General features: G+C 33.8%; 6 protein-coding genes across 6 annotated transcripts in view; 2 read left to right on the top strand and 4 right to left on the bottom strand.

Annotated features, from left to right (window-relative positions):
* HELRODRAFT_173133 (hypothetical protein) overlaps positions 1-932 on the bottom strand; it is a gene marked incomplete at both ends in the record, with an annotated part of 2,341 nt that extends 1,409 nt beyond the window's left edge. Inside the window, 2 exons of the mRNA XM_009019747.1 lie at positions 340-525; positions 819-932. Of these exons, the coding sequence (XP_009017995.1) occupies positions 340-525; positions 819-932 (300 nt within the window). The remainder of the gene's footprint in view (positions 1-339; positions 526-818) is intronic.
* An 827-nt stretch (positions 933-1,759) lies between these two features.
* Positions 1,760-8,001, bottom strand: HELRODRAFT_173134 (hypothetical protein; the record flags this gene model as incomplete). The annotated part of the gene is made up of 8 exons (XM_009019748.1): positions 1,760-1,839; positions 2,068-2,125; positions 4,776-4,865; positions 5,062-5,125; positions 5,663-5,772; positions 6,348-6,983; positions 7,232-7,325; positions 7,955-8,001. The coding sequence occupies 8 exons, from the start codon at positions 7,999-8,001 to the stop codon at positions 1,760-1,762; spliced, it is 1,179 nt and encodes a 392-aa protein (XP_009017996.1).
* Positions 8,002-8,145: 144 nt separating this feature from the next.
* HELRODRAFT_173135 (hypothetical protein) lies at positions 8,146-8,985 on the top strand (the record flags this gene model as incomplete). Its single annotated transcript, XM_009019749.1, has 2 exons — positions 8,146-8,442; positions 8,686-8,985. 2 exons carry the CDS (start codon positions 8,146-8,148, stop codon positions 8,983-8,985), a joined length of 597 nt encoding a protein of 198 aa, XP_009017997.1.
* Positions 8,986-9,312: 327 nt separating this feature from the next.
* Positions 9,313-15,371, bottom strand: HELRODRAFT_173136 (hypothetical protein; the record flags this gene model as incomplete). The annotated part of the gene is made up of 5 exons (XM_009019750.1): positions 9,313-9,470; positions 10,742-10,847; positions 13,069-13,198; positions 14,047-14,191; positions 15,191-15,371. 5 exons carry the CDS (start codon positions 15,369-15,371, stop codon positions 9,313-9,315), a joined length of 720 nt encoding a protein of 239 aa, XP_009017998.1.
* A 4,530-nt stretch (positions 15,372-19,901) lies between these two features.
* On the bottom strand, positions 19,902-21,497 carry HELRODRAFT_173137 (hypothetical protein; the record flags this gene model as incomplete). Its single annotated transcript, XM_009019751.1, has 3 exons — positions 19,902-20,949; positions 21,172-21,306; positions 21,472-21,497. 3 exons carry the CDS (start codon positions 21,495-21,497, stop codon positions 19,902-19,904), a joined length of 1,209 nt encoding a protein of 402 aa, XP_009017999.1.
* A 343-nt stretch (positions 21,498-21,840) lies between these two features.
* HELRODRAFT_79568 (hypothetical protein) lies at positions 21,841-22,350 on the top strand (the record flags this gene model as incomplete). The annotated part of the gene is made up of 1 exon (XM_009019752.1): positions 21,841-22,350. One exon carries the CDS (start codon positions 21,841-21,843, stop codon positions 22,348-22,350), a length of 510 nt encoding a protein of 169 aa, XP_009018000.1.

Below are 22,350 nucleotides of genomic sequence, written 5' to 3' on the forward strand. Positions count from 1 at the left end.
GAGCGCACTTACAACATTAATTAAATTATGACAGCGCACTTACAACATTAATTAAATTATGACATTAAATAAATACGAGTATAAAAATTCTTTCGTGTTGAAGTTGTCTTTAAAAAACTACTAAATGCAAAATGGGCATATAAATTTAACGATATATGCATCAAAGAAAGCCTCGTTCCAAACTATATATATATATATATATGATAGTAAATAACATAATAATAATAAAAAGTAACAACGGAAACAACAACAGGAAAAAACAACAATAACAATAGAAACCAAAAAACAGCAAAGAAAAACAAAAGAAGCAGTGACAAAATTAAAGTAGAATGACCTTACCTTATAATTAGTGGGAGTGTAGATGTTGGAGATGGATTTTGGAATAAGTGCATTGGCCAGTTGACACAGCAGGGAACCATCCCTCAGCGCCTCACCTAATTCCTTACTTTCTTCATCATCATCCTCATCTTCATCTCTCTTTAATGTTTTGCACGGTAGTTTAATTTTCAATATGGTCTCGATTATCTGTTCAAGTAAAAATTAATTACTTCACTATTCACAGAAATGCCACCATGTGCTGCACCGTGAAAACAAATAAATTTTAAAATGTATTTCAATATATTCAATCTACACTTTCATTCCTTCATTCAACCAATCATACATCTACATCTATCAATTCACCCACTTATTATTTATAACCAGCTATTCATTCATCCATCTATCCGTCCTTCCATCCATAGTCATCCATCCAAACCCAACCAGCCAGACATTCGTCTACCCATTCACTAATTCATCCACAGTATGATTTATAGATCAACCTGCTTGAGCGAGTGTACGTGTGAATGACGTTGAACAACTTGTTGTAAGTTCCTTCTGATGGTTAGCACTGGGTCCTGGTCCTTCAGCTCCTTCGACATCATGTCCAACATCATCTTTAGACGTGGAGACAACGCACTGCAGTCTGCATGCACAAGAACTATTGTCAAAATGCTTCCAACACATTCAAGTTGAAATTGCATCAAAATGATAAAAATGCTTAAAAGACATGAACAACCTGAATCGTTCGGTTCCTTCAATTCTTCAACAACTTGTCCATTCTTAAAAATTAGAATGAGAATGACAATTATTTGACAAGAACAACTTTAACCTCAACTCCAATAAATCATTCGAACTCATCAAACACAACAGTCGTAAGAAAATAGCATTACCTCCAGAGCATCTATCAATCACTCGCACGAATCAATTGAAAATATTAGGCACCACATTAACCTCCACACTCAATGTAGCCCCTAATATTAACCACATCACCACAAAAGGTTTTCAAACATTTCATGCACTCAAAACACTTCACTCACATGGTTTCAAAACCATCAAATTATTCAACATCAAAAAATCACTCATCAACTCACACATCAAATATGCAGTCCTTAAAATAAATTAATAATCAATAATCATTCGTCATTTGTTCAATTTTTTTTCTGTTAAACATATTTATTTAGTTAATTATTAATTAATTTCTTTATTTATTTGTTTCCCATCTAGTTACTTTTAAACTATATAATTCACTATTTTTTTAATATGTAATCCATTTTTTCTCTTTATTTTCTTCCTTTTATAATACTATCTTTTGGCATGTTGTAACAGATCATGATCAACTTATTCATCATCCAGTTCATTCATTCATCTATCTATCTATTGATCATTGATTCAATTCAGTGTTTGAAAAAGTAGATAGAACAAATTATGTCTTGCATACACCTTAGTCCTGGGCATGACATAAAACTGCATCCACGCTGCCTTGCGTGCTTTTGAGCAAAAGGCTAGGCCCACCGCTTATAACTGGTGGTTGTCGTCAGGATGGGTGTCCGGATGTAAAAATTTTTCCCCAAATTATTCCTATGCCATCACAAAAAAAACAACGGCTCCCAGTCCCCAGAAGGCCTTAAGTGGTCAAGTGGTGCCAAGAATTCCTGGAAAGTATGCAATAGCGGAGGGATGTTGCAGAAAAATTCAGAATGACCCCTCTATGGTACTTAGACTTGGAACTCCAAATGTTGGATCACTGACTGGCCGCAGCATGGAAATCGCAGAAATGCTCGAGCGTAGAAGGATTGACATCTGCTGCCTTCAGGAGACCCGATGGAAATCGAATAGTGTTTGTCATGTCAACTCAGACAAAGAAAAATATAAACTATTCTGGAATGGTCAAAAGACGGCCAAAAATGGTGTTGGAATTTTTGTCAGAGAACCGCTAGCCCAAGAAGTAGTGGATATTAAAAGGATTAATTCACGTCTCATGTGTTTCAAGCTTCGCCTAGAAAAGCAAACAATGATTATTTTTTCTGCATAGACACCACAGATAGGCGAATCAGAAGAGATGAAAAATGACTTTTGGGCTGCATTCTCTGACCTCATCTCAACAATACCAAAATCTGAAACAATCCTGATTGGAGGCGATCTCAATGGCCACGTTGGAGAGAAAACAGATGGTTTTGACAACGTACATGGCGGTTTTGGCTATGGAAAATGGACTGAAGATGGCAACCGCATCCTTGAGTTTGCTGAAAGTCACGGGTTTTGTTTACTGAACACATATTTTAGAAAGAGGTTGGAACATTTCATAACATACAAAAGTGGACCATCAGCCACGCAAATTGATTTCTTTGCTGTCAAGCAACCACACCGAAGGCTGTTCAAAAACGTCAAAGTTATACCTGGCGAATCATGTGTCGCCCAACATAGACTCCTTGTGGCAGACCTGTTTGTCGATCTGTCAAAACATAAGTCTAAACAAATGCCTCGGAGAATCAAAACGTGGAAGCTGAAAAGCAATATTCATCGAGAAAAATTTCAACAGATTGTCGCCACACAGTTAGATCACCAATTGCAAGCCAGTGCAGATTGGAGTACATACAAAACTGTTTTGATAAACGCTGCAACTACAGTTTGTGGAAAAACTGGTACAAAACGTCAGCATGAACGAGACACTTGGTGATGAAATGACAGTGTACAAAATGCAATAGCTGAAAAGAAAGCTGCATACAAGCAATGGCAAAAATCAAAGTCAATTGATGACCATAAAATTTTCCGTGAGAAGAACAACTATGCAAGACGTCAAGTCGCACTGGCTCGGACAGATCAGTGCAGAGAGTGGCTCACTAAAAGCAAAGGTGATCAAATGAAATCTCTGTATCGTATAGCAAAACAAGCAAAGCATACGAAAAAAGACATAGTTGGTGTCTCATGTATCAAAAGCAACAAAAATGAGATGGTTCTTGAACAGGATGAGATCAAGCTACAGTGGAGAGAATACTTCAACCGTCTGTTAAACGAAACAAATTCCATCAACGTCAACGTCAACTTTGACGCTCCACCCATCGAAGACCCGATTTCAGACGTCACTGTAGAGGAGCTGAGCATTTGATCGAGTTCCCCGTGAAGCAATCAGGTGGAGTCTACGTCGACAACTCATTCCAGAATATCTTGCTCGACTTGTGATGGAAATGTATACGAATACTAAGACTCTCGTCAGCACAAATATTGGAACACAGATACATTTGACATCGGCGTTGGAGTTCACCAAGGCTCGATTCTCAGTCCACTGTTATTTATAACTGTGATGGAAGAAATCACAAAACCGATACGCACTGGTGACATTTGGAATTTAATATATGCTGATGATATCGTTTTAACAGCCACGTCTGAGCAGAATGCAGCACAGATGTTTGAAGATTGGAACACCAGACTCGCTGATCATGGATTCAAAGTCAACATCAGCAAAACCAAAGCAATGAACACTGGTGAACCCATCCAATCCACAGCTACTGGACGAGCTGGTGTAGGTAACAATTCAATCAAGTGTCAGCAGTGTAACCAGTGGTGTCACAAACGTTGTTCAAAAATAATTGGTAATTTATCTAAAGTTTCCAATTTTGTTTGTCCTGTTTGCATTAATCCACAACAACAAATTCAAAATAGCAATGTTTTTAAGCCATTAAAATAGAGAAAGTCACATCGTTTCAATATCTAGGAAATGTTCTAGATTGTACTGGAACAGCTGAAGCTGCCGTTCGAGCACGCATACGTGCAGCCTGGAATAAATGGCATCTCCTTGCCTCTATATTTATGCGGCGCGACATCCCACTACCACTACGATCAAGACTTTATAAATCTGTGATACGTCCGGTCTTGTTATATTGTTATATGGTGCTGAAACATGGCCAGTGACAACCAAACTGGAACAACAACTTCAACGAACCGATATGAAAATGCTCCGATAGATGCAACGAATTAGTCTGAAGGACCACATCGAAATAGCAATGTTTTTGAAGCCATTAAGGTAGAGAGAGTCACATCGTTTCAATATCTAGGGAATGTTCTTGAATGTACTGTAATCAAATCTACCGAAATCCTGCGTCGTGCTGGTTTAGATGATATAAAGAACGAATGCCGGCAACACCGTCTGCAGTGGTTTGTTCATGTCAAACGAAGTGGAAACAGTGCCATAACTTCTCTTGCAGATGTTGAAGTACCTGGCACACGTCCCAAAGGCCGTCCAAAGAAGTCCTGGTCGCAAACAACCGAGCAAGACATGAGAGCTCTAAATTTAAATGAAATGGATATACTGTTCGTCTAATTTGGCGCAAAAAAATTGATGTCAAAGAAAACAACGTCCTACCTCGGGGTAGCTGGGTCTCTGGACGCTAAACAAAGATTGATTGATGATTTATAAAACAATATACAGAATGAATGTTGAAAAATGGAGCTGTACAAACTGGGCTGACGTCAAGAGTCTTCTTAATTTTCGATGCCTCTTTTAATCGCTGCTTGTGCATCTTCTCATACACGTCGAAATATTCTTCTTTCTGTTGAACAAGCATTCAGCAATTTTAAAATCTCAATAGTTATGCATTAATTTTTTAAAACATATACATCAAGCGTAATAATTTTAAATTGCAGAACAAATGACCCTTAACACGAAATGAATGAAATGACCCTTAACAAGAAGTAATTGAACTGAAACTGAACAAAAAACTGAATAAAACTGAACAAATTGTTCACCTCCTCATCAACCTTACTCGGGATCCGTCTACGATTATGATGGTCAGCAGTTGGCGTAAGATTCCTAAAAAAATAGAAACAAGTTAAAATTTATTACATTGACTTGTTGACCAGGCAGGCTACAGAATAATAAAACTATCTGGGCTAATTTTATCTATAATTTTATCACTTAAAATTAGACTGATAAATCTCCATTTCACAAATTCTCAAAATTCAAATGATTAGCATATTATGAACATTCTGTCACTGAAGATCATTCGAGTGAATCAATCAGAAAATGTTAAGCGAGCTCTGAAGAAATTGAGGTAAGACGTCTCCAATTTTCCACATGAGGTAAAAGATCTTCAATCATACACACTCCACATGAATGAATGGCCGCACATATTTTCGTTGAATCTTCCAATCAGAAATATTATAAATTGACCGTTATTTTGTCTCGTACATGTTTGTATGCTAAACACCAGCTTTAACTGAATAATGATTTCTATGTAATAGCTACTTATTCATCATTGGATTAAATCCTATTGTAAAAAAAATCCCAAGTTAAGATGTTTGCGAGTGAAATATAGAATAAAAAAAAAACAACGTTTGCAATGCTAACTCTGGAGTCTCGCCTCCATCATTGACTATGAACCCAATATCGAAAAAATGACTGCTGGACTCGATGCCCGGTGCACTCCTGCTCCCACCAACAGCCACCTCCCCGTCCGACTAGGACATTGTGAACAATCATTTTCAATCAATTGATTTATTCATAATAAATAGAAATGTTCTTCTGAATATTTAACATTTTGTTTTATAACAAAAACCTAGAGACACTAACTACTCATACGTATGCGGCGTTCAAAATATCATAGACTTTTAAATAGAGTAGGCAGAAATTTTTTGAATTCGAAGCAGGCAATAGCGGCGCAGGACGTGAGCCTGGTCTTGCATTAACATGAAAGACCTTAAAGCGTGCTTAGTTTACAGATGTACCAACACATCGTTATGAGTTGAATTAAGCCGTAGACACAAAACACTTAATAATAAGTACATGAGTGAATATTGCAAAACCATTTGAAACTGTTGAGATTATATGTTTAGCTATAGATTCATTTTTCGAATTAAAATATTTATAAACTCTGTGTAAAAAAATGAGGACTGACAAATAACTTATTACCATAACTCAAAATAATAAAAAACTAAACTAATCTTTGAAAATATTTTGAAAAAGTAAACTTTGATAAAATATGGATAAAAATTAAATAACTAGAATAAAATAGGAATGAAATGAAAAAAAGAACATGCACCAAAGAAAGTGTGGACGATGAAAGTTGTCGTATATCCGTTGCAGCCCTACCGGCACCACCATCATTATCATGGTCGGTATTGTCCTGATATTTCAACGTCTTCACAGAGGACGGAGATGCAGATGAACCACTATTTTCCTCATCAGTAGCAGCTCCATCATCATCAACAGTACCATCATCAGCAAAAACTTTCGGTTGGACGGAATGTTTCAGCATGAGCGGATGGCCAGGACTGCTAATGTTCAAGTGTGAAGAAGAGGCTGATGGGTATGGTGCAGTGCTCTTCATTCTTCCAAGAGTGGCGTTGTTCATAACCAACGATGATAGGGACAACGGTGGTGGTAGTGATGGTAATGATGATAGTGACGGTGATGATGATGACGGTTTTGTGGTAAGGTCACCAACGGACACACTGTGTTTGAAGGTCCTCTGAAGGATTTCCTCTTCAACCTCCACAGTGACGTTGTTGTTGTTCCTGTTGTCGACTTTCAGGAAATTAATTTCGTTGCGTAAAAGTCGACTGTCAGTCTTATATAGAGTCTTGTTGTAGTAGTTGTAGTGGCATCTCCCAGTTCTGCCACTACTGTCAACTCTTTCTCTAGCTCTAACGCGTGTTTCATACTGACTAATCTGATGAATTCATATTCTCCAGCAGTTCAATTACATTGTACAACTTCTAAATGAACAGCATGTTAACGACTGCATTCTCAATTCAACATTTAATTAACACATGCTTTAAATTGAATGACGAAACGAAACATAATACAACTTTTAAACAAACACAAGAAATAAAATTAAATAAGAACCAAATAAAAATAACTTAAATTAACTATCTGAAATTAAAACATTTGAATTTCGAAAAAAAAAATGACACATACAGATCTGTTGTCCACGTTGCACAACTGTGTGTCATCAATGTTATCAGATGCATTGAGAGTTGATGGTGAATCCTCATCCACTGTGCTCTTCGTCCTGCAAACGTAGGATGAAAATAAATTGATATGCCATGAGGCGAACATTATACTTATATAATGAAATAAAGAGTACACCCAAAAACTTAATGATAACCAACAGTAATGGGGCAACCAAATCATGCACTGATCGTTCAGCAGAAAGGCTATCAACCCGCCAATTGTAGGCTGCATTCGCCCAACCAACCATTTAACCAGCCAAGTAAGCAAACAACTATCCAGCTAACCAGCCAACTAACCATCCAGTTAACTATCTAGTTAACCTACCAATTATCCAGCTAACCAACCAAACATCCGACCAATCAACCAACTAACCTAACATTAGTTGTAGATATTCCCTTCTTCAATCTTCTTGAGGCATCTTCTGTATTGTTCTTTTTCTTCGTCCTCAATCTGTCCATCTTAATGTATGACATGATGTGTTGGCATCCCTTCATCACTACCTGAAAACCACGTTGAAAGATATTGAGGAAAAACGAATTTCATATTCATGAGTTACGTCGTTGCAATTCGACGAGATTGTTCAACAACACTACTTTCAGCGTTTTGTGTAACTAAAAGTCACGTTGTTATTCAGTACGAAAAATTTTTTTTTTCTCATCATACACAACAATCCTCTCATTCACCCACCTCTCAATGTTAGCATTCCATTCAATTAAATCCACATGAATTACCATTTTTTGTGTTTTTTTTCATTTATCATTTTCAGTATTCCAAAAAATGATCTTAATTTTGTCCCAATTTATTTCCAATCCAAAATGTTTAGCTTTTTTAAATAGGATCTATTCATTGATTGTGGCACAAACATTTCTTCATGCACGATGCAATCAGGATTCTACTCCATGGGGACAAAAACTCATCAAGTGGAAGAACGCAGTAACTACATCAGCTTCTGTCAATTCGTAAGCACCAAGATTGAGATGAGGATAATATCCTCCTGTCCTCGGTTGTTTTGCATTCACGGCGCGAACCTTTGCTTTATAAACGAGATGAAGATAATACCCTCCAATCCTCGGAGACCATACGAGACTGCCAATTTCTACAACGAAAGAGTGCAGCCACTTAACAAACACCTAACACCAGATTCAACACATCCAGCATCGATACATTTACACAAAGTTACATGATCAAAATCCACTTCAAAAACATAAAACGGTTTAACACTGATTTTAGGTTTTGCAGAAGCATAGTAAATCTAGTGTTCATGTGAAAGAATTGGCAACGGGCGTTTGAGCAACTGTCAGTATCATTCCAGCTATTTTAATAGTTTCCTATCCCGTCACTGATCAGCTGAACTTCACTATTGAAAATTCTACTTTAAACATCTATCAAAACTGATTTAAGTCAACAAAAATGATCAGACGCGTCACTGGCTCGTTCATCCACAGACCCGGTCCACGATCTACCGTCATTTTGCCGGCTTTTGCAGTGGTTTCTATTCTACATTGCCTACAAAGAATATGGACTGCTTCCTTCAGGCTGTGGAGTCTGGCCTGCCGTTTCTGTACAATCAGGGAGTGGGTTTCTTCTTAAACACATTCATAACGCATGGGAACTATGTGAAAAAAGTTTCATCCATTGCCTTGGTTATCAAATTGCAAAATACTTCTGATGTATTTCAGCTGCATTGTATCACATCATATCACATTGAATTGTACTAGATGGATAGACATCATAAAAACACATATATTCAAAACACTTAAATATACACTAACGTATATTAAAACATATAATAATCATATATTAAATAATAAACATCTATTAAAATAAATGTCAACATATATCAAAACATATTAAATGATAAATATATATTGTAGTTAATTCAAATATTGTTATAATTGAATAAAGCAACTATCAATATTATTCCAGCCATCTTACTAGTTTCTATTAGGCAAAAGAAAAATTCTGAAAACGATAGGGATAAAAAATTGATATAGTTGACCATGTTGATGATGAAAAACAAACAAAAAATTATAATTCATGTGGATTTAATTGAATGGAATGCTAACATTGGGAGGTGGGTGAATGAGAGGATTGTTGTGTATGATGAGAAGATCCAATGAAGTAAGTTGGTCAAAGTCGGCAGGAAGGTGTGTGATATGATTTACGGAAATGTCCAACTTCACCAACCTCATAGTACAAACACCTGCATGGAAATTTATATGGCATGTCACTTAAACGAGTGATGAAGAACACAGTCAAACCAAAAAAAATAATCTATATAAAAAGAAAGTGGAAATACATTTTTAGTTAACAAACACATTTTATCCGAAATTATACCTCTGAAATTATCAATCACTGTAGATATCAAATAAGCTTAATTTTTCAATAGCATTCTATAAAATGAAGGTGAAACTATATTGAACCATCGTAAAACTTGCATCAAACTTGAATTGAATCTGTCAAAACATGCATTGAACTTGAATTGAACCTGCCTAAAACAGACATTAAACCTGACACAAACTTGAATTGAAACTTGCATTGAACCTGTCTAAGACCTACATTGAACCTGTCTAAAACTTGCATTGAACCTGTCTAAGACCTACATTGAACCTGCCTAAAACTTGCATTGAACCTGTCTAAGACCTACATTGAACCTGTCTAAAACTTGCATTGAACCTGTCTAAGACCTACATTGACCCTGTCTAAAACTTGCATTGAACCTGTCTAAGACCTACATTGAACCTGCCTAAAACTTGCATTGAACCTGTCTAAGACCTACATTGAACCTGTCTAAAACTTGCATTGAACCTGTCTAAGACCTACATTGAACCTGTCTAAAACTTGCATTGAACCTGTCTAAGACCTACATTGAACCTGCCTAAAACTTGCATTGAACCTGTCTAAGACCTACATTGAACCTGTCTAAAACTTGCATTGAACCTGTCTAAAACTTGCATTGAACCTTCTTAAAACTTGAATTGAAGCTACCTAAAACCTGTATCAAACCTACACATTAAAACTGCTTAAAACTTGCTGTGAACCTGTCTGAAATCTGCATTGAACCTGTCTAAAATCTGTATTGAATCTGCCTAAAACATGAATCAAATATTCATTGAGCCTGTTTTAAACTTGCATTGAACCTGATCAAAACCTTCGTTGAACCTGCCTAAAACTTGCATGGAATCTCCATTAAACCAGCTTAAAACATGCATTGAATCTCTAATGAAACTGCACTACTACTGCCGTCTACCGTTACCTTTCTACTTCATTTTAGTTCAGAAACCCAATTTTGGTCAAATTATAATGCTACCTTATTATAAACGTATAATTCTTTTAGGGTTAAATGGTTCAAAGTAGAATAAAATTTCTCCTTTCTAATATTAAGATTATAGCAGTTTAGGAAAATGAACAAAATTTAATTTTAATTCATGTAAAATAATATAGAAAATACAAATTACCATAAGAAATACTAACAACTATTAAGAGAGGTTAAGTAATTTTTGTGAACATCAAGATATCTGAGCAAAGTGAGTTGTTGAATGGTGTCTGGGAGGCTTTGCAACTGATTATTGCTCACATCCTTTGTTAAAACAAATTAGTTTCATATTAAAATTAAATGCTATCTCTTAAATTCGAACAGCAAACGCAAAATTTCATTTAAAAACCAATTTTACTCCAGCGACCAAAGAATAAATATGTATAAAAAGATTTCAAAGTGAATATCAAAAAATATATATATATATAGATATATATATATATATATATATATATAGTTAGGGTTGATACTATCTTACATACAATTATTAAGAAATATCACTGCATTTTCAGCTTGACCAGTTTTTGGTTCACTTATTCAAAATTTTGTACTGTATATTTTATAATTGTTTTTTGACTTATTTATATAGAAAACAAAGTTTCTAACTACTTTTTTTATTTATTCTATCTTATATCTTATACAGAAAAAGCTTTTTTCGGTAATCCTTTACCATCTTCAATGTAGTATGTTATCCAATAATGGTTGTATCTTATATATACCTATATCAGTGCGTTCCTAATTTATTAGCTCCAAAACACAAAGTGATCTATATATATATATATATATATAGAAAATAGAAAAATATATAGAAAAACTTTTTTTCGAAACATTGGCTTTTGAATTTATAATTTTTAATAATTTTCAACCAAAAGTAATAAACTTGAACAATTAAACTGTTCAAATGATTCAAAAGTTCAATGACTTTGAAGATGAAAGTTCATTTCTATCTGTTTTCTTTTTACAAAAGAGGTGCAACTGTGCTTACAATGGATGGAAAAGATATAGGTTTTAAACGGTATGCTAAGTACGTTCTTTTTAATGTGGGCGGTGATGGTCTAATGGTTAAGGTCGCCTGGTGCTGTTTCGCAGTAACTGGGATTGAATATGACAAAAAGATCCCCGCCTATCACATGCTTGATGTGTGATGCGTCGTTTAGCATGTATTCATATACGATTTTTGAGCACTTTGTTGAATCCTCTGAACTTTGGAAGAGTGTAATTGACCTTTTTTTAATTGACCTTTAATTGACCTAATGTTAAATTATTGAAAAAAAAATCGAGAGTAGACAACTGCTGTCTGATTTGCATTCATCAAAAACTTGGTTTTCAGTAAATCTGCAGTAAATCTAGTAGCTTGTTCAATTTTTTCAATCTTTTCTTGCAAAAAATTTATGAATTGAGAAGAATATCAACAGTGCTGCAAAAGAAATTTCAGCTACTATCTTCACAAAAGATTTTGTTTATTATATTCCATAATTTTTTGGGATTGCTAGTATTATCCATAATTAATGTTTTCCAATAACAACTACATTTTTGGAAAAAAAAACCTGTCTGTATTTTACAAGGCAACAGTCCATTCCTCCTGCAACACTGATGTCTGTCCTTGGGAAACTATTTCTATAATTTTTCTCTATTCTCCAACAATTTCTTTTAGCTCTTCTGTATTCGTAGCCAAACCAAGGTACAATTAGGTCAGATCTACGTTCAATAAACTGCAGCATTGAAATTTTATAAGCTATTTTTCTAAAGTCTCCATTGAAATTTTTAAATTTGAAATCAATATCTTGACTCTGGTATGGCATAGAAAGCAGAGTATTCATGACATACAATAATATTTTCATCTATTCCCATTCATAATCTAGTCAAGTTTTTTGTGGCAGTCATGTTATTGGTATAAAGACACATATCAATCTATGATCTGAATATATACCATAGGAAAATATGTTACCATTTGAAAACTTGGAAATGATGTGATATTTTACTTTTAGTTGTTAAATAACTTTTATTGAAATGCTTTATATTACAGAGCTTTCTATACTGAACTTGTGGTGAAAAATTAAAAATATTTTGCATGGGAATGGGCAACAAACTTTTCTTCTTTTTGATACAACACATAATTGCATCAACAATAACTGGAGCAAAAGCAAAATTTTTTTATTGCCTGCTCCTACTGATTTGACCGTTGCAAAACTCTCAAATTAACTGCCAACTCTTGACATGCCCTTAAGAATTGCTCATAGACAACTGACAGTGGCCAGTCTCAAAGCAAACAACATCCAACAAATGTCTGTTCATGCTAAAAGTAAAAGTAAATAATTAGATGGATTTTTCATGAATCAACTGTGTAGATGAATAGATGGATGGCTAGATAAATACTATAAACTGTATAAAAATACATACAGCAAAACAAAAAATAACAGCTGAACAACACAAGGACATCAAAAGATAACTATGCAACGATGCAACAAATATCTAACGAACGAACCAACTCCATAAGCTGATTGAGCTGTGATATGTCGTTTGGCAAATTTTGCAGTCGGTTGTTGGATAAGTTTAGTATCTGAAGACATGCAAGCTGGCAGGCATGCTTTGGTAGACATGTTAACTGGTTGTGACTAATGGGTGATGGTGGAAATGATGATGTATGTGATGGTGGAGATGATGATGTTGATGGTGGAACTGATGACGTGAATGATCAATATTTAAAAATTATGATGAGAAGTTAGGTGTCAATAACAGGAAATAAATTTAAAATGTGTGAAGCTGTAGATGGTCATTGTATAGTTGCAACAAAAACTTTTGTTGATCATTTGGCGAGCTTGATGGAGATGATGAGGACGAGAATGCATGAAGAATATATGGCTATAAAAACTATGAAGATTGTGTGCTATTATCACATTTATGCAACTAATTTTAGTAATTACATAAAACATACAAATCATTACTCAAATAACATCTGGTAATTAGATGAATAACATTATGTGAGTAATGCTGTGTGATGTAAAGAATGATAACTGGCAGAATCGCTTCATAAGCAAACAAATATTCATGATTTAATTATTGTATGAAAATATGTATCAATTGCAGTAAAATTAACAAATTTATATAATTATAATATAAATATTGAAAAAACATAGAAACATAGAAAATTATTAATATTGAAAAATATTTTCATTTATAGTTTAGCTATAAAATGGACACATCTTTATTTTTTGTTTACATCCAGTTATATATTTTTCTGAAAATTCATCAAACAAGTAATGAAGTGGTGGGCTACCAAAAAATATTCTGCAAGATAAGCAGCACCATTAGCTCAACATGTAAATGAACCTAGCCTTCAAAAATGCATGATATCCTGTTACACCTTTTTAAATTGTTCATGCTTTAACGGTTACATAAAGGGCCAAATTTAAATAAACAATTTGACTAACCGTTGGAAAGAACAATAATTTTAAAATGTTACCTTAAATTGAGTTGTACAAGATTTTTAAGTTGTAAGATGGAGATAGGTATGGTCTTGATAGAGTTGTGGTAGCAATTAAGGTGCTCCAATGACAAGAAGTTGAAGAGGAAACGTGGAAAGTCACTCAAACAGTTCTTTGACAGATCTGAATAGAAAACATTACCAAAAGCATAACATACAACAACAACACAAGTTTAGACGACATTTTCCCCGAGATCGGGGGTTGCCGTTTGGCTACCTATGATGAAACTGAAATACCCCTCGACGCCATTCCATCATAAGTAATTTATTTGGCTAATTTTTATGCAGGACGCCCTTCCTTACGCAACCACAGTTATAAGCGGTGGGCCTAGCCTTTGATGATCCAACATCACTCACAAGGCAGTGAGGGTCAGTTTAATGTCATAACCAGGACATCAAAAGCATAACATAACAACTAAAAAATATGTATTAATTTGTAATATTTCTAGTCCATCTTAAAACGCAATCTTTGTTGTAAAATGGTGTTAATTAAACAATTATCATTTCTGTCTATACAATTCACTTTCTTGCATGATTACTACAGCATCTTGAGATTATCTAAATTGAATTATCTAAAGATAAATTATAAATACTAAAAACCTCATAATCTGGTAGTTGGTCATGCACCAAAATGAAAGAGCAAATAATATTTAGAAAACATCACTCCACTGCTGAACCCTCATGCTAAAAATAACATTAAGCTTCCCACAAAATATTCTCAAATGTGATTGAATTTTTAAAATATCAAACAATTTGTCTAATTTGGTTATTACAAAAATTTTCAGTTAAATTATGGGACAATAAAATAAGATGATACAACCACTTTCATAAACTGCCATTACAATGCATAAGCAATAAAATTTTCCTTACTGATGCACTTAAAATTTTTATGATATTAAATAGTGAAATTGCATCAGTTTTAAACACTAAAGAAGATAGAGCAGACATAGTTGAGCTTATTTATTTCATTTTCATTTTTATGCTCTTGTGTCTGTTTATTTAGTTTATTACTTAATATGCTGAGCATGTGCTGAGCCAGACCAAATTGAAAAATAAGAAGTAAATTTAATGCAACATTAGAGTACAGTGAGGGTAAAAATTTAATGAAGGAGTGAGAAGTGACCTGCGTGGTGCAAATCAGACAGATCATAGTGGGTGATGGAGTTTGGAAAATCAGACAACTTTCGACCACTCAACAGGAGTTCACCACTATGCTGAGAATCATCTATTATCTTGTCCACGCTTTTTGACGAGAACGGCAAATTGTCATGAATATGCTCGTTAGAAATCTTTGACGTATCCATTTATTTATTTATTTAAAAGTTTCACAAAAATTTGCGTGCCATCAAATGAGAAATTTGTTGCACACACGGATATTCAATTACATTACATTACGAATAATTATTTGCTTAAAAGTAAACTTACAACTAGAGTGTCAGAGTCGGTCGGTACAGGAGATTTTGTCAGAGATTTTTCTGAAAATTTTTTTCAAGATCGTATTATTTAGAAGATGAATATATTTTTTAATCTAATTATATGGCAATATGCAATCATCTTTAATACTGAAAATAGATGCTAATAATATGAATAAAACCACATAATTTTTCAGTATGTTTTAAAACATAAAACCAAAGTTGTTTTACTTTAAAAAAAAAACAATTTTTTGACTAATTTTAAGCTTTTTAAAGTACTTTTTATTTAGTAGTGAATGCAAAATTTAAAAAATTTTTCTTGGTTTCAGAACTCGGAGTCAGAGTTGGGAATCGGAGATTTATACCAGGAGTCGGAATTTTTGAGAGACGGAAGTCGGAGAGTCTAATATTTTTCATACAACTGTGAGACTGCTTACATCTTCATAAAACAATTGGCCTTTTTTATTCTTTTTTCCACACATATAGGTATAATAATATATAGAATGATAACAGTAATAAATAATAATAATAGTCTAGTCGGAACTCTCATACCTCTAATGAGGACGTATTAAAATAAAACAGTCCGGTTATGAAAAGAGAAAATTATGTCAAATAATTTGATGAGGGCAGTTAAAATTTTTTGGAAACATCATGCGGAAGAAAGGAATGGAAAATCTAACAACTACTGGAAAGATTGCAGAGAGAAGAGACAAACAGTCAACAACGACTTACATTCGTGATGTCCTGAAAGGATAAGACAAAAGAAAGAAGAAGAAGATCAGCAATTAATAATAATTAAACTCTTTTATTACAAGAAATCAATGACATAAAATAAAAAAATAAAATAAAGTATGGTCATTGACAAATAATTAAACGCACAATAAAACCCTATTACTCATTATCTATTATAAGTGTACTTAGGTGACATATTTAAACGATTATACAATGTTTCTGTCACAATAGATATATCATGTACTACGATATTTCTAACGCAGTAAATAGTGTATTTCGATTTAATAATAGGATTTGTCAATAAATGAATAAATGACACAGACTGCAAGATATTAAAATAGCCTATCGGAGTAATTTCTAATATGTTTAGAACAACTGAAAAGTTTTCAAAATCAGCTTTTAAACTAGAAGCTAAACTATTATTGTATGTTAGTTGTTTTTAATTCCTGGATTGTAATAAATATGTTTAGTTGCAAACAGTCAATTCTAGTACCTCAATTTTGTGGTCATGAAGAATGGCGATGTCTGGACGAAGAACATTGAACAGTTGCGACATTGGCAGGACTCAGTCAATTTCGATATCTGCGAATATCTGGGAATCCGCCGAAGAGTATTTTGTCAACCAATTGATGATTTCAATTAACATTGTTGTGATGTTTTGTATAACGTTTCAACGCAGTTACTGATCCACATTTAGGCACTACATGTTTCTTCGTTGGATGCGAGCCGCAAAGAAAACATAGAGGATCCTGTGTATTAACCCATCTGAGTAGATTATCGTTGGTTGTTGTTGAATAACATATTTTCTTGCAAATTTATAAAGTTAATCTTGCCTTTATCTAAATTTTTCGACTAGTGTTATTTTAGATGATATTGTGTTTGTTACCGACTTGATTATGGAATCCTGACTATGAAGCAAGTTTTAATTTAGGTAGGTTAAGGTTATTCGATTATCATCCAATTTTTTTAGTAGCTGAGACGTTGAGCTTGAATTAAAAAGCAAGTTGTTTATTATTTTGTCTTGTAGTCAACAGATTTTACTCGCAAAAGACAAAGAATTTCGTTATTTGAGTTGGTATTGAAATAACTGGGCAATTTTAATCTAATTCTTAACGCACTGTCCTCAAGGGAAACAATCTTTAACGGTAGACCAAGTATATCCGACAAATACACATCACAATATCAAATTAAAGTTGAGGAGTCGTAGATGCAACTGTTTGCTAATGACTCGTACATGATTCTTACATGAGTCATTAGCATATAGTTGACAAGTATAAGAACTCTATATAAACTTGATAGTGTTCAGTTCTTCACATTTTATCTTCATATCTTTTTTCCATTTATTTCGTGATAGGCGAGTGATTAAGGTGGCCTGGTGCGCGGGTTCGATTCGATTATATGACAAAAAATTTGATGCGTAGTTCACCACGTATTCATATACGATGTCTGTGACCTGTTGTTGATTTTCATGAACCTAGGAAGAGTGTGATATTTAACCCTTTTTTCTTTTTATGATCGCTTGGAGTGATTTTATGTACCTTAAACTAAATTCTTCTAAGTGGAACTAATATGTTTTAATAAATCTAAACATTCTGTAACTCTGTTAAAGTATCATCAGATTCTGAAAAACTTTAACCATAAAACTTTTCATTAACATTAAAATGATAAATAATGAAACATTCTCAGAAACTTGTACACAATTTAATGAACACACCTCTATTATCTTTTTAAAAGTAAATTTTCACACAACTTCGTACCACTACATTCCCTAAACTAAATATAATCTTGTTAATTTTGAAGAGCGGCTGGTGTCGATTGAGATGGATTACAATCTTTCACAGTTGTTGAAGTCGCTAATTTCTGCTAACGTACAAAACCAAACTGAAAGGAAGGTCAGTTAACGTTTGAGTTCGTGGTCTAGTAGCGAAATTTGATCAAAATTTTCCCGCTAAAATTGAATAGTTTAAATTTTAAAAGCTTTACCTTTAATTTAAGTTTAAAATTTTTTAAATATTTTTTATAAAAATTATTTATAATCTTATTAATCACATCAGAATAAAAAATATCACACAGCACAGACTATTCAAAATTAAACTGTATTTATTTATTAATTTAATAATAAATTAATATTTTTTTTAAATTATAAATGATGAATGGACCTCAGATGACAATAGATGTCTAGATCAAAAGTCAGAATGAAATCAAAAAAGAAAATGTAAATGGATAATTGGATTGATAATAAATAAGTTTTTTGTCAGCCATATATTTGTCAAAATTATTTTTAAATTTATTTACTGAATCAACTTCAACAAGACTGAAAGGTAAATTGTTTCAAATGGTAACTACTCTGCTGCTGAAAAAATATTTTTTTGTATTAGTGTTGAATCTTTGAACCTGTTATTGGTAGCGCTGACCTCTGGTTAGAGCTACCCCAAAGAAGTGTAGTGCCAGCAAGGATTCTCCTCCCACATTACCTACGGTGATGTTGTACAGTACCGTTGGATCACCTCTAATTATTTTGAACCTCAAACGGTAGCTTCAGGTGACCTATGTAGCAAAACCATCTACAATATCTGACCATTTTTCACATGTTTGATGACTCCAATTCATGCTTAGTGTACATCAAAAGCATGCTTAGTGTACACCATCGGCCTTGAGGATCATTGATTGATTGATATATATATATTAATAATTTAGTAATCCATTTATAATGTTGGTAATGACAAGAATTCCTTTCTTGTTAAAAGCTTAAATTTTTTTAAATCGTAAATAAATTCTATCTTTAAATTTACACAACTGAAATATTTTTTTAGAAATGGAAAGAAAATGTTAAATCAATGTTAGAAGATGAATCGGTTTGTAAAAAACTTCGATACAACAGCTTTGTTAAGAGTGAAAAGAAGGAAGCAGATTGGGAAACTATTTTTAAAGTTCACTCATTGTTGTTTTATTTTATTTTTATGTTTCTGAATTTAAACCTTCATCACCGTTTCATTTTTTGATGATCTAATTGTTTAATTGTGTTTATAAACATTATAATTATGCCCTACTTTTTAATTTCTTTGAAAATTTGGTTAAAAAATGTGTCAAAGAAGAACATGTGATTGAACAAAATTGTTCTAATCATTTGGTAATTCTAATTTTTTTGCAATTTCTCTAATCTAAGATATCAACAAAAAGCACACGTATATTGAATACGCATGGATTAATGCATCACACACATTGCATGTTATAAGCGAGGATCTTTTTGCATTTGAACCCAGTCATCACAACAGCCATGCCAAACACATTAACTAGTATACCGTTACTTCACCTCTATGAAGATATAGGAGTAGTTGTGAATAGATATTAGGGTGTGTCAATTTTATACCGGAAATTGATTTTTTTAGATTTTTAAAAACCAGGGGTTACAAAAAGATACATTTTTGTATGCTGAATCCAAATTAACCTTCAGATTTTAGATTTGAAAATTTTAAGCTTGGTAAATTTTATGTTGAAATTTCAGCTAAAATATTTATTTTCGTAATTTAGGAATTAATTATAAAAATCATCGAAAAAAGAAAACTAATTTTATGCAACGACAAATTTTATATTTTTATTAAATACTGAAATAGTATTAGCATTATATGCAATGTCTAATCAATGTTATGTCAATTACAAAGTAGACAGTTTCACAGCTTACAGCAAGTGTCAATTATTTCCAAACTTACAAGATGTCTTTGTGTCCTTCTTGCTCGCATGTCTACTCATTAGTTGTCTGCTGATGATCTGTGATCTAATATATCCATGCCTTCTTTCCTGACTGTAGACATGCTCATTTGTCTCTGTAACCATCTTGACACATCTCTCAATACTTTGAATGTGAGAGGGCCAGTCTGGGACTATCATTGGAGTGTGCAAAAATTGTTTGACTTGAGCCGTTGTTAAGCTACAAGTTAGAGGAGATTCATACATTTCAGAATCCCAATGAATGAGTTCAAGTAGGCTGCTGGCATCAGGATTGATCTCTGGTGTTACCCTTTGTCTTAAACTCATATCCCCCATCTGAACATTCTCATCTGCTTTTCCTCTGATCTCAAGAATCTTTTCAATTCCAACTTTTCTTTCTTCCTCCTTGTCACTACAAATCAGTGTCTTGATGACAGCTTCAGAATGTGCATACCAGGCTGATCTTCTTACCACAGGCATCACTATCTGCATCACCTCTTTGTCTTGGCTTCTCAAAAGCTCAAGCTGTAAAAGTACATGTCTCGGACCATCAATCCAACTATGCTTTACTTTGATGTTAAACCAATTAGTCATATAAACTCCGACTATAAATTCGACAATCAATTTCAAATTTATAAGTGGCATATCTTTCAGACCATGATTTGAAACCCATAATCTGCAACATCTTAGAGCTGTAGTCAACCATCTTGAGTGACAGACAGGTCCAATCTGTAAGTTCGCAAGCCTGTCAGGCACAACACTAGATCTGATAGCATTAACAATCATGTATCCATAATACTGGTCTGTGCTGAGGTCATCAATCAAACTCTGTTTTAACTCAATCAATGGAAGACCAACAGTTATCCTGATAAAATTTGGATTTATATCCAGGTCTACTGCATCATCAAATATTTTACCAATTGGTCCTGACCATCGATTATTGCTCAGTGTTTGACCATCCAATTCATGAATAAGATGTCTCAGTGGTAATTCATTTGTGTGAAGATCACATACCAACCAAACAAGATTTCTGCCAAGGGACACATCAGTAGCATTATTTCACAAATTAAAGATTCTTTCCTGGATTGTTACTTCATGAATAACAACAGGATATTTAAACTTAGAATTTGCTTTGGTCCACTGATAAAAGAGGGCAGTCATAATATCTTTAGAGAGTTTTTTTTGGTATAATTTTTTTGTCCTTCTCGCTCAACTTCCTTAGCAGAATACCGTATCTTAATAAATCTCTCACAGTTGGTAACTCTGAGGTAATGATCTCCCTGCCAGACCCCACATAATAACTAAGATGAGTGGAGGTCTTTCCTCTGGGAGGCCATAATCAGGATCAAAATAACAATGATAGTAGTTCTTTAATTTATTGCAATATCTGAAAAACATAAAAACAAGTTAACAACAATTTATGTGCGTTAATTGTGGTCTAATTTTATAACATACAATATTAGATGAAACTGCAAAATTTGATTAAAGAGATGCACTTCAAGCTTTACAAATGCTGCTTTAGGAATTTTTCATGATTTATAGCATAACTAACAATGGGGGTACATTCAACTTAGTCATGTTACCCGCTCTCCCGTAAATAATGTAGTATATTTGTAAAACTTTCACTCAAAATTTACCAAGCTTAAGCTTCAAAATTGAAAGACACCAACGGAAACAGGACATAAAAAAGCTTCTTTTGCCATGCCCTGGTTTTTTCAAAAAAAACTTTTTAAAATTTGACACACCTTAATAGATATGATATCTGCACGATTTGGTTTGCTTATATTTGTTTATACTAATATAAAGATCAATATAAACCGCTTATAACTGGTGGTTGTCGTCAGGATGGGTGTCCGGATGTAAAAACTTTTCCCCAAATTATTCCTATGCCATCAATGTTGGATCACTGACTGGCCGCAGCATGAAAATCGCAGAAATGCTCGAGCGTAGAAGGATTGACATCTGCTGCCTTCAGGAAACCCGATGGAAATCGAATGGTGTCTGTCATGTCAACTCAGACAAAGAAAAATATAAACTATTCTGGAATGGTCAAAAGAAGGCCAAAAATGGTGTTGGAATTTTTGTCAGAGAACCGCTAGCCCAAGAAGTACTGGATATTAAAAGGATTAATTCACGTCTCATGTGGATCAAGCTTCGCATAGAAAAGCAAACAATGATTATTTTTTCTGCATACGCACCACAGATAGGCGAATCAAAAGAAATGAAAAATGACTTCTGGACTGCATTCTCTGACACCATCTCAACAATACCAAAATCTGAAACAATCCTGATTGGAGGCGATCTCAATGGCCACGTTGGAGAGAAAACAGATGGTTTTGACAAGTACATGGCGGTTTTGGCTATGGAAAATGGACTGAAGATGGCAACCACATCCTTGAGTTTGCTGAAAGTCACGGGTTTTGTTTACTGA

This window comes from Helobdella robusta (genome assembly GCF_000326865.2).
Source record: "Helobdella robusta unplaced genomic scaffold HELROscaffold_25, whole genome shotgun sequence".
Classification (NCBI taxonomy): Eukaryota; Metazoa; Annelida; class Clitellata; order Rhynchobdellida; family Glossiphoniidae; genus Helobdella; species Helobdella robusta.